This window comes from Prinia subflava, chromosome 8 (assembly GCF_021018805.1).
Source record: "Prinia subflava isolate CZ2003 ecotype Zambia chromosome 8, Cam_Psub_1.2, whole genome shotgun sequence".
NCBI classification, from domain to species: Eukaryota; Metazoa; Chordata; class Aves; order Passeriformes; family Cisticolidae; genus Prinia; species Prinia subflava.
Window position 1 is genome coordinate 13691733 of NC_086254.1, and position 11593 is coordinate 13703325.

The window sequence follows — 11593 nt, forward strand, 5'->3', positions numbered from 1 at the left end:
GCACCCCCACCCAGCCCTGCTGTCACCCAGCCCTGCTGTCACCCAGCCCTGCTGTCACCCAGCCCAGATCCCCACCCACACCCGGAGCTGTGCCGCTGGCCACCAGCCTCTGCGCAGGGGAGGAGGCAGAGGAGGGTCACGCTGAGGGTTTTACTGCTCAGCTGGGTGCAGATGGAACAGTGGGACAGAGGACTGTCCCTGTGCTCACCCACCTATGGGTGCAAGAGAGAGAGAACCCAATACCCTTCACTGCCAGGGGCTCTCCAGCCACTCTGTGTCCCCAGGGACACCCAGAGCCACCCCTGGTGGCCCTGAGGACCCGTGTGGGGTAGTGTCACAGAGCCAGCACCCACAGGGTGCCTGACACACCTGCCCAGCACTTCAGCCCAGTCCCAGTGGGAGCCAGGATTGGCCATCAGCTGATCCCTGTGAGGACAGCATTGGGGACTGCACAGGGGACAGCACCGAGGGTGGCATCAGTGATGGCATTAGGGATGGCATCAGGGACAGAATGGGGGATGGCATTGGGACAGCATCAGGGACAGCATTGCTGCTTAGAGGTTTGGGATTAAATCGCTGGTGGGAGCCCCTTCCCACCCCTGCTACCATGGGCATGTGGGCACTCAGCCAGGTCCCACAGCTCTGCCCTTCCCAGGACTGCCAGGAACAACATCCACGGCCTGAGCCAAAGCTCAGGGCCACGGCTCTGTCCATCCGCACCCGCGGGGAGGCAGCTCCCGCCCAGGGCTCTCTGCCGGGCTGAGCAGCGGAGCGCAGCTGCCCGCGGAGCTGCCAGCTCGGATGAAGGCAGCGCCGTGCCATCCTCCAGCCGCCCCGACAGCTCCGCCCGGGCCCCCCGGATACTGCAGATGGGGATGGAGGCGTCAGGTCACCCGGAAAATCCGGCTCAGCACTCCACTCTGCCAGCCGGGGGGTCCCCGGTCATCGCCCCTCCGAGCGTGGCAGTGAGAGCCGGGGCTCCTGCAGGAGCGGGTGCAGGGTGGGCGTGAGGATGGGTGTCCCTGTGCCTGAGGGAGCAGGAAGGCCAGGCAACAGAGGGGCTCAGAGAGGGGCTGGCACCGCGGTTCGGCACGAACCGGCAGCGGGAGCTGGGCTGGAGGGACCACGGTGCTCCCACGGGAGCCCCCACTCTGTTGGGTACCCCCCACCACCATCCCCTGGCATAGCCGGGGCTCAGACCCTGCCAGGCTCTCCGGTGGGTGCCCGGCTCCTGTCCCACCTGTCACACAGTGCTCACACACAGCACCCACCCCTGGCCCCCGCAGCACCCACCTCTCACCCACAGCACCCACCTCTCACACGCACCCACGCAGAGCCCCCCACTCCCACACGCAGCACCCACTTCTCGCACACTCACACCGAGCACCCAACTCCCACTCGCAGCACCCACCCCTGGCACATGCAGAGCACCCCCCTCTCACCCACAGCACCCACCCCTGGCACACGCAGCACCCGCTTCCCATGCACCCAGAGCACCCACTGCTCACCTACAGCACCCACCCTTTGAGCAGCCACCCCCGGAGCACCCACCTCTCAACTTACAGCACCCACCCCTCGCAGAGCCGCATCCGGAACACCCACCCCTCACCCCAGACACCCACCTCCCACCCGGAGAACCCACCCCTCACTCACAGCACCCACCTCTCACCCACAGCGCCCGCCCCCCGCTCCCCCGCAGCGCCCACCCCTTGCGGACCCGCACCCCGAGCACCCCCAGCCCAGGCTCACCGGGCGCGGGCTCCCCGCGCTCCCTCCCGCCCCCGCCCCACCGCGCTGCGGTGCCGGTGCCCGTGCCCGGTGCTCACCTGGAGGCCCCGGCGCCGCAGGATGCTGGGCTCGTCCATCCCGCCGCGCCGCCGCCGCCGCCTCCCGCTGCGCCCGCTCCGCCCGGTGCGCCCGGTCCGCCCCGCCGGTGCGCCCGGGGCGCCGCCCAGCGGCCCCGCCGCGTCACCGGACGCGCATCAGCACCGAGCCCGCGGCTGGCACAGCACGGAATGGGGCTGGCACGGCACGGAATGGGGCTGGCACAGCACGGGGCTGGCACAGCATGGGGATGGCACGGCATGGGGCTGGCACGGCATGGGGCTGGCACGGCACGGCATGGGGCTGGCACAGCACGGGGATAGCACGGCATGGGGATGGCACGGCATGGGGCTGGCACGGCACGGCATGGGGATGGCACAGCATGGGGATGGCACGGCATGGGGATGGCACGGCATGGGGCTGGCACAGCACGGCATGGGGCTGGCACAGCACGGGGCTGGCACGGCATGGGGCTGGCACGGCACAGGGATGGCACGGCATGGGGCTGGCACAGCATGGGGCTGGCACAGCACGGGGCTGGCACAGCATGGGGCTGGCACAGCACGGCATGGGGCTGGCATGGCATGGCTGGCACGACACTGCATGGAGCTGGCACGGCATGGGGCTGGCACAGCACGGCACGCGGCTGACATGGTGTGGGGCTGGCACAGCACAGGCCTGGCATAGCATGGCATGGGACCCACACGTCACAGTGCTAGAACAGCATAGCACAGCATGGGGCTGGCACAGCACAGAACTGGCATGGCATGGCATGGCATGGCATGGCATGGCATGGCATGGCATGGCATGGCATGGCATGGCATGGCATGGCACTGGCACAACATGGGGCTAGCACAACACAGCATGGGGCTAGCATGGCATGGGGCCTGCCTAACATAACATGAGGTGGCACAGCACAGCATGGGGCTGGCATGGCCTGGGGATGGCACAGCATGGCATGAGACTCACATTGCCCAGGGCTGAGATGAGACAGCATATCAGACAGGAAGGCATGAGGCTGACATGGCACGGGGCTGAAATGGCATGGGGCTGGCAACAACACAGGGCTGGCACAGCATGGCAGGGTATGGGGCTGACAGAGCATGGTACATTCTGGGTTTGGCATAGTCTGTCTGGCTCAGTACAGCCCAGAATGGCACAGTCTGGCATGGCATGGCACAGTATAGCACACCATGGTGTTGGCAAAAGCTGGCACAGTCTGCCTGGCTCAGCACATCCTGGCACTGCAGAGTCTGCCACGTCATGGCATGGCATGGCATGGCATGGCATGGCATGGCATGGCATGGCATGGCATGGCATGGCATGGCATGGCATGGCATGGCATGGCATGGCATGGCATGGCATGGCATGGCATGGCACAGCATGGGGCCTGCACAGCACAGGACAGCCCAGGCCTGGCACAGTCTTTTTGGCTTGACACAGCCCAGCACAACAGCTCTGGCACACACATGATGGCCTGGGGCTGGCACAGTCTGCCTGGCATGGCACAGCCCAGCATGGCACGGCCTGGGGCTGGCACAGCAGGGCATGGGGTTGGCCCAGCCCAGGTCTGTCCTGGTTGCCACAGCGCATCACAGAGCGTGTGGCACTACCCAGGACAGTCCAGCATGGCACAGCACAGCCAGGTCTGGAACAGCATGGCACAGCATGGCACAGCATGGCCTGGCCTGGTTCAGCACGGCACAGCCCAGTCCAGCCCAGTCCTGCTGTCTGTTGTGGCACAGCAAAGCCCAGCACGGTCCAGTTTAGCACAGCACGGTTTGATTTGTACCCCCACCCCGGGCAGGCAGGGGGGCACGCAGGGAGGGCACACGGGCAAGTCAGGAGGAGCAGGGGACCCTCTGTGCCCCCAGCCTGGCGGTGCCCACGCTGTCCCAGCACGGGGACACTCCCGCCACCGCCGCCCTCCGGCCGCGAGCAGGGGCCGCACAAGGGGCCGCTTTCTGCGGGAACAAGGACACTCTGTGCCCGGCCCTCGGTGCCACCCGGCTCCACCGTCCCGGGTCACCCGCCCCGTCACACGGCTCTGGTGCCACCGCGCTCTCCTGCCTCACTGGGGCTTTGTTCTCGCCGAGCAGGGAATGAGCGGCTCTGGGGACAAGCACAACAGACCCCCACCCCCAAAAAAAACCACCCAGAGAACCCCACCCTTGGAGCAGCCGCTGGAGATTCACCCAGTTACGGGCAGAGGACCAGAAACATGCTGTGTGCACAAAAAAAAAACCAAACCAAACCCAAAAAAAACCCCAACCAAAACCCCCAAGACTCATCTTTCGCTTACCTTGCGCTTCTCGCCGTGCCGGGGCACGTGGCGCGCCCGGGACATGCGGTGCGGCCGCGGGGCAGGGCTGGCCTCATCCCGGCAGCCAAAAAACGGGGATATTCGGGTTGCTTTCTCTTTTGTTTTTTGGTCAAAGTGGGGCAAGCACTCACGTCTAGGGCTCTGCCCCGCCTGGGAACGGCACACTCTGGGCAGAAGAGGAAACCCCAAGCGCGGGAAGCTGCGCTGAGCACCGGGGCTGCCGCCACGCCCGAGAGGGGCACCCGCGGGGTGCCAGGGAATTTTGGGAAGCCGGGAAGGGCAGCGAGGCCCGGATCCGCTGGGGACAGCCCGGCTGGGCCATGCCGGGGTGGCTGCTGGCGGCGCTGGCGGCGCTGGCGCAGGGCGGTAAGTGCTCCTGCGGTGCTGGGAGATGAGAGATAACTTCAGAAGACTTTCAATGAATGATTCGGGGGTGATAAGACCTGGGGAGCTCCCGAAGAGAGATGGAGATACTCACCCAAAACCACAGGGACGGAGTGAAGATGGTGAATCCCCGCTGGCGGCGGGCAGGAGCAGGGGCGAGCGGCACCGGCCAGCGCCGCATCACCGGGGAGGGGGAACACGGGGGGCTTGGGGTGACAATCGCTGGTGCAGCTGCTCTGATTCCCCGTTTGAGCAACACGGCAAGCAGGGAACAGCCACACCACTGCTCCCTCCATGCACGGGATGGAGTCTGGGATGCAGGAGCCTCCAGCCGCTGCCCTGTCCCGCAGGCACCGCGGCAGCCCAGGACGTCTCCTGCTGGAAGAAATGCAACACCTACAAGCCTTTCTACTGCTCCTGGCCGCCCCTCGGCCCCGCCGGCAACACCTCCTACATCCTGAACTTCTGGTGAGCTGGGCAGCGCGGCGGGGAGGGGGAGCCCACGGGAGGCGTCCCGGGTGCCACCCTGTGCCCACTCCCTCCCCAGCTTTGAGAAGCGCCGCCTGTGCCGCCGCTTTGAGGTGGGCACGGTGACCACCTACAGCCCCTCGCATTACCAAGTGTACACCTTAGAGAACAGCACGGCCTGGGTGGAGGCACGCTGGGGGGACCAGGCCCGCAGGACCCCCAACCACACCCTTCACCTCGACAAGGCTGGTGAGTGCCCCAGGGACCCGGCTGGCAGCAGCACCGGCATTAAAAACTGACAGACCACCCAAAACTGCCTCATTTTTCCAGTCAAACTGGATCCACCTCCGACTGGGAAGCCTTTCTCCAAGACTGGTGGCCAGCTGAGGGTGCAGGTGCCACGGCCACAGTGCCACGGCCTGGAGCAGGCACCACAGCACGAGGCTCGCTTCTGGAGGGTGGGAGACAGCAGCTGGACACAGGTGAGGACGCTGCTTGCTGGAGCTGGCAGTGACAGACAGGACAGTCAGGAGCATCACAGCAGCCCAGGGAGCGTGGGGGCTCAGTGATGTCACTGTGCCCCCCCAAACCCAGCTGTGCCCCATCTGTTTCACTGCGTTATCAGCTCTGCCTTGGCCGTGGGATCCTGCTGCTGCCCATAACAGGATTCTCTGGGATTACACAGACAAAACCCCAGATTATACTAATGACGACAATGGATCAAATCCGGATGCTTGTCCCCAGTGAAGCTCTCCCAGCTGGGGACCCCCCATCCCTCTCAGTTGCTGCCAGGAGAGTCCCAGGATTGAGAGGGCCCCTGGTCACCATGTCCCCTGCACTGTTTGGCTCTCCTAGTCCCTGGGAGGTTTGGGGATCACAGGGCAGCACTGATGTCCCAGTAAAATACTGGTTTTACTGGGTGGGTGTCTCCATGCCCGGTTCTCTCTGCAGGTGACGTGTGAGACTGTCATGGTGACAGATGAAGATGACTCAGGTTGGTTTATCCTGTGGGGTTGTTGGGGACAAGCATCTCCCAGGGGTGCTCCCCAGCCAGCACCCTGTGATGGCCAAAAATTGGGGAAAGGAGGTGTCACCCCCCAGCTGACCCTGGACCCCTCCCCAGTGACCTGTGCCCTGGGGGTCAACGGCACCTTCGTGGTCCAGCTCCGGCACAAACCTCCCCACTGGAGCAGCTACTGGAGCGACTGGAGCAGCAACATCTCTGTTCCAGAGGGTGAGGAAGAGGAGAGGAGCCTGGTGAGATTCCAACTGCTCCCAAAAATGTTGATGGCTCAGTCAGGCTTGTTCCTCCTGCAGAAATCCTGGTGAGCCCAGTGCTGAGCCATCAACTGGGCAAACTGGGGACAGACGGGCAGCGGGTGCTGAGGCTCAGCTGGCAGGTACAGTGGCATCTCTGGGGGCCCTCCTGGGTGTCCCACACCATTTCATGCCCCGAGCCACCCCCTTTTCCTCCCCAGCCAGTCCTCAAGGAGCAAAGGGATGTCACCTACAAGCTGGATGTCCACATGCTGGCGTGTGGCTGTGCAGAGTCAGAGGAGGAGGACACTGTGGAGCTGGGCTGGGAGGTGACAGAGCACAACCTCACTCTCTCTGGGGCTGAGTACGAAATCCTGCTGAGGGCAGTCAATGCCGCAGGGCCAGGGCCGGCTCAGCAGCTCCGTGTGCCGGCAGACCAGCACACAGGTACCTGCCCCTCCAGAAATTCTGAGCTCCCCTGGCAGCCCTCAGGGCGTTGGTTTTTCCAGCTACCCCAAACATCCCCCGTTTCATCCCAGATCTCAGCTTCAAGCAGATCAGCGTGGCTGGAGGCACCGTGACAGCGCAGTGGGAAGCGCCGGTCCCTGGTGATGCCTTCTGCTTCGAGCAGCAGACACTGCCAGAGCCCCCCAAACCGGGAGCCTGCACCCAGCAGGAATTCCCCGCCAACAGCATCCACGTGGAGAGAGGCAAGGAGCACCCCAAGCCCCCGCTGTCCCCCCACCGGGGGTCAGAGGGTCTAACAGCACCTCCGGTCCCTCCCCAGGAGCGCTGGGAGCGCCGGGCTGTCACCGCCTCGCCGTGCACGGCTGGGACGCGCAGCGGGGCTGGGCCACCTTCGCGCTGTGGCACCGCTACTCCCGCAACGGTGCGTGTGCCAGCACGGGGTGTGCCGGCACGGGTGTGCCAGCACGGGTGTGCCAGCACGGGGTGTGCCAGCACGGGTGTGCCAGCACGGGTGTGCCAGCACGGGGTGTGCCAGCACGGGTGTGCCAGCACGGGTGTGCCAGCACGGGTGTGCCAGCACGGGGTGTGCCAGCACGGGTGTGCCAGCACGGGGTGTGCCAGCACGGGGTGTGCCAGCACGGGTGTGCCAGCACGGGTGTGCCAGCACAGGGTGTCCGAGCCTGCTCTCACTCTGGGAGGGGTTCTCCTGGGATAATCCCCCCGGGTGTTTTTTGGGTTTTTTTGCACGCAGATTCTCTGGTCGTGCCCATCAACATCAGCACCGGAGCTGCCGGTGTCATGCTCCGGTGGCAGCCGTCCCCCCGTGCCACCTGCCCCGGTGCCCTGGCCAAGTACCTCATCTGCCACGCGGCCGAGGGGGACAATGTGACCTGTGAGTGGGACCCCCGACCCCCGTGGGGCAGGAGGAGGAGGGTGCTGCCCCCCGGCAGCTGCCAGACCGCTCCACACTCGGTTTTGTTTGCACAGACAGTGAGGCGGATGCCACGGCATCAAACTACACCCTCCAAAACCTCCAGGCCGGCACAGCCTACAGGGTGGGTGTTTGGGAGGTGACAGAGGACAGCGAGAGGACCTGCAGTGCTTGGTGGCGCTTCCAGACCAAGGCTCTGGGTAATGGCTGAGACCCCCCATAGGGTGCTCTCTCCACTGGGTGCTCGACCTCTCCCCAAAATGTCTCCTGTGTCCCTGTTGGGGGCAGGAATGCCACCACCCAGCCATGCCTATCCCCAGGCCCCCAGGGAGCAGCGTGGAGAGGAAACCTGAAGTACCTGAGCATCTCGCTTGGTCTCCCCGCGGCAGCTGCCATCTACCACCTGAGCAAAAAGAGGTGACAAAGCACCCTGGTCCCCAAAGCCGCTCAGGCCACCCCCACCACTGCCCACCCCCTCACCAACCACTCCCTCCCCAGAGCTCGCCGCCTCCTCTTCCCACCCCTTCCCAAGCCCGCGGGCACCGAAGCCATCCAGTTCTCGGACAGCAAGATGGGCCAGGTGAGGCGTAAGGTGCAGGAGGGGGCGGATCCCACAGCCCCAAACCCCCGTGCACAGCCCTGGCACGGGATGTTCCACTCCAAACCCACCCAACCCTTAGGGCCAGCCCCGGCCAGGCCTCCTGGAGCCCTCGGAGAGGTTCAGCCCGGTCGAGCTGCTGCTGACGGAGCCCAATCCCAGCGAGGAGACGGCTGACACGGGCACCCAGACTGCGGTGCCACAGCCGGGCGTGGCGCAGCCCGGCCCCGCGCTGGGACAGCCGGCGGTGGCGGCGGTGTCCCCGCAGGGCTGTGGGGACGAGCTGCCCTTCGCCTACCGCAGGCAGGAGATGCTGAGCCCGGGGCCACCTCCACCCTCTGACAGCAGCGGGCACCCACCCGGAGAGGAGGAGGAGGAGGAGGAGGAAGAGGAGGGAAGGCAGGAGCTGCAGCAGCCGCTGATCCCCATTGAGCTGCTCATCTCCGACAAACCCATCATCATCAGGGATGAGGGAGGATGGGATCCCTCGCTGGAGAATCCTGTGCCGTAGCCATCACCAGGCTGGAGCAGCAGGGATGGACAGGAAGGGCTCGGGGCTGTCCCGTGAGATGTGCAGTGCCTGTGTGAGGCTGAGTGCCCAGCCCGTGGGTGGCACTGGCATTTTCAGGGGGTTTTCTGGTTTCCAAGATGTCTCTGGGTGCAGCATTGCACTGGGACAGGTTTTGGCCATGTTATTTACAGCCTCAACCTTTCACTGGCGATAAAACCCGAGCAAAGGTGGCTGCGGAGTCCGGCCAGGACAGAAGATATTTCCATGCCTGGACTGGGAGGAGAGGCAGAGCTTCACCCCAGCTAGCTTCTACCTCTGGAAGCAGCATCCTGGTGGGGATGCAAAAAGCCCCAGCACCAAACACCAGCTACCTGCAAAAAAAATAATAATAAATGTACAAAAAATAAAGGGAAAAAAGAGAACCGATTAAAAAATAAACACAAACATTAAAAAATTAAAATAACTGCACAAAGCAGCAGGGCTGAGACGGTTTTTCCTGTTTTTCCTCGCCTGACCCTAGCAGATTACAGCAAGGATTTAGAGGCGAGGTTCAATCCACGGTGCTGTGGAGGATGCAGCCAGGCCAGGGGCGATCCATGGGGCCCCCCAAGCCCCTTCCCCTGGGGCCACGTCGCCACCTCGGGCCTTATCTGGGACAGAACTGGAGACGAAAAGCAATTTGTGGTTTTCTCTGCCTGGCGCTGCGGTACTTACTTGCTGAGCGAGCAAAAAAATTAAAAAAAAAAAAAAGTTTAAAACCTTAAAGCTACGTGAGTTTAGTAACACGGGGAAATCCAGGTGTCTCAGCCGCTGCCACTCGCCCTCCTCGCTGCTGCTCTTGCCTCCTCTGGGTTTTTGCAAAGCATTTCACTCAAATCGCGATCGCAGCAGCGGCGCCCGCGGGCGGAAACCGCGGGGATGGCGGGCGGAGACAGCGCTCCAGGGACCGGCACCTTCACCCAGACCTCGGCCAGGGACGGCTGGCCTTGGATTTACGGCCATTCCCAGCGCTCCTGGCACAACGCGGCTGCGGTGCTGCCGCTCCCGTGGCTGGGGGTCTCACTCAAACCCTTGTCACCAGTGTCACCAGTGCCACCGCTGTCCGGCACGCGCGTCCAGCCCGGCTCAGCTGCTGGTGGAGCCACGAGGTGGCACCAGCCCCACGTCCCCACGGCGATGCCAACCCCTCGGCAGCGAAAATGCATCGTTCCCTCCCTGCGTGTGTCAGGAATGTGTGTCAGGAGTCTGTGTCAGGCCCCTGTGCCCGGCAACTTCGCCTCTCCAGCCCCGCAGATCCCTGGGGGGAAGATCCGGCACGCTGCCATGCAGAATCCCAGCACAGAGATCAGATTGAGGGGTTTTGTTGGGATTTGGGCGATGCCAGGCTCTCTTCTCCAGGCACACATGGAGGAGGTATCGGGTTATGGGTGCGGGGGCACACTCGGGTCTCAGCCCAGCCCCCGTTTACAGCCGGGTTTGGGGGTCACAGCCATGAGGGAAAGCGCTGGGGGTCACTGGCAGCTCGGCACGCTCGGGTGGCAGCAGTAAACACTCGCCCAGCCCGGGGCCAGCCCGTGCCAGTTCATCATTCCAGCTCATGGAACGAGTTCACAGCAGGACAGCCAGGCCCGGCCGCTGCACTGAAAACACCCTGGGCAAGGAGGGGACACCAGACCTCCTCAGTGTCCCCACGGGGTCACTCCCCAGGGATCCATCCCATCCATGGTGCCACTCACATCCCCTCTGTCACCTTCAGGGGTGGCCCTGTCCCCAGCAGTGGCCCCACATGTGCCCCGGGCTGGCCACGGTGCCATGTGGAGCCACAGACGTGCCGGGGAAAATTAATCACGCCAGGCTCGCCAATTAGTGCTAGCGAGCGGCTCAGGACTTGCTAATTAGTATAAATTTCATAGGGCTGGTTTCCAAATGAGTCCCCAGGCAGCACACTGAGCTTGGTGACCCAAGGACAGCCGCCAGGCCAGCTTTTGCAGCCAGGATGTGACCTTGCCTGCTCCTCTACCCCAGCACAGCACCCAGACGTGCCACAGGCCATTGGTTAGGCCTGGCAAGAGCCAGTGCCACCCACAGCCTGAGGACAACTCATTACACCCAGCAGGGGACTCATTATACCAACGGGGGACTCCTTCCAGGACAGCTCTGGGATAAGCAGCCAAAATCCACCCCAGCAGGGAAGGCAAAGGTCAGCCCGGTGCCATCAGGATGCATCAGCACCAAAGTCACTCCCTGGGGTCCCCTGCTCACAGCAGCGGTGCCAGCACTGCCCACACACCACCGCTGATAATGTCATGTGCAGGCACAAGCGTGGAGCATCCCTGCCCTAAAAAATCCCTGCCCTATTGTCCCTATTCTCACAGGGGCCCTGTGCTGTGTCCCCAAAAGTAAATGGCACTGGGGACATGTGCACATGGATTGACCCGGCTCCACTTGCTCTTGTGGAGGGGAAAATTCAGCACTGCATCCCAAGGAAGCAGGCGGGGCAGCCAGAAGGAGCTGCAGGGAGGTGGTGGCAGCCTGGGGATTTGTTCTTGGCTCCCTGATTTTATAGAATCACAGGATCATTAAAGCTGGAAAAGCCCTCTAAGATCATCGAGTCCAACTCCTAATCCAGTTCTGCCAAGCCCACCACTAACCCACGTCCCCCAAGTGCCACAGCCACACAGCTCTGAAATCCCTCCAGGGCTGGTGACTCCACCACTGCCCAGGGCAACCTGTGCCAGGGCTTAACAACCATTTCCATGAAGAAATTTTTCCTAATATCCAACCTAAACCTCCTCTGGTGTGACTTGAAGCCATTTCCTCTTGATTTGG

The 11593-nt window shown here is 63.5% G+C and overlaps 2 protein-coding genes across 6 annotated transcripts in view; one reads left to right on the forward strand and one right to left on the reverse strand.

Moving 5' to 3' along the window:
* The window catches only part of MAST3 (microtubule associated serine/threonine kinase 3), a 32057-nt gene extending 27227 nt beyond the window's left edge, over positions 1 to 4830 (reverse strand). For 2 of the 5 annotated variants that reach the window (XM_063403211.1, XM_063403209.1), the window contains exons 1-2: positions 4626 to 4830; positions 4127 to 4549 (exon numbers count right to left, since the gene is read on the reverse strand). In XM_063403211.1, coding sequence (XP_063259281.1) covers positions 4127 to 4549; positions 4626 to 4712 — 510 coding nt within the window. In that variant the 5' untranslated portion in view covers positions 4713 to 4830. Of the gene's footprint in view, positions 1 to 1826; positions 2007 to 4126; positions 4550 to 4625 lie in introns of those variants that run through there. The other 3 variants (XM_063403210.1, XM_063403215.1, XM_063403213.1) reach the window with 3 other exon arrangements.
* On the forward strand, positions 4384 to 10502 carry IL12RB1 (interleukin 12 receptor subunit beta 1). Its single transcript, XM_063404887.1, has 15 exons — positions 4384 to 4513; positions 4882 to 4999; positions 5079 to 5248; positions 5330 to 5481; positions 5951 to 5993; positions 6123 to 6233; positions 6317 to 6399; positions 6478 to 6703; positions 6796 to 6966; positions 7044 to 7145; positions 7476 to 7616; positions 7712 to 7855; positions 7976 to 8072; positions 8154 to 8235; positions 8336 to 10502. The coding sequence occupies exons 1-15, from the start codon at positions 4468 to 4470 to the stop codon at positions 8762 to 8764; spliced, it is 2115 nt and encodes a 704-aa protein (XP_063260957.1). The 5' UTR covers positions 4384 to 4467; the 3' UTR covers positions 8765 to 10502.
* The last annotated feature ends 1091 nt before the right edge of the window (positions 10503 to 11593 follow it).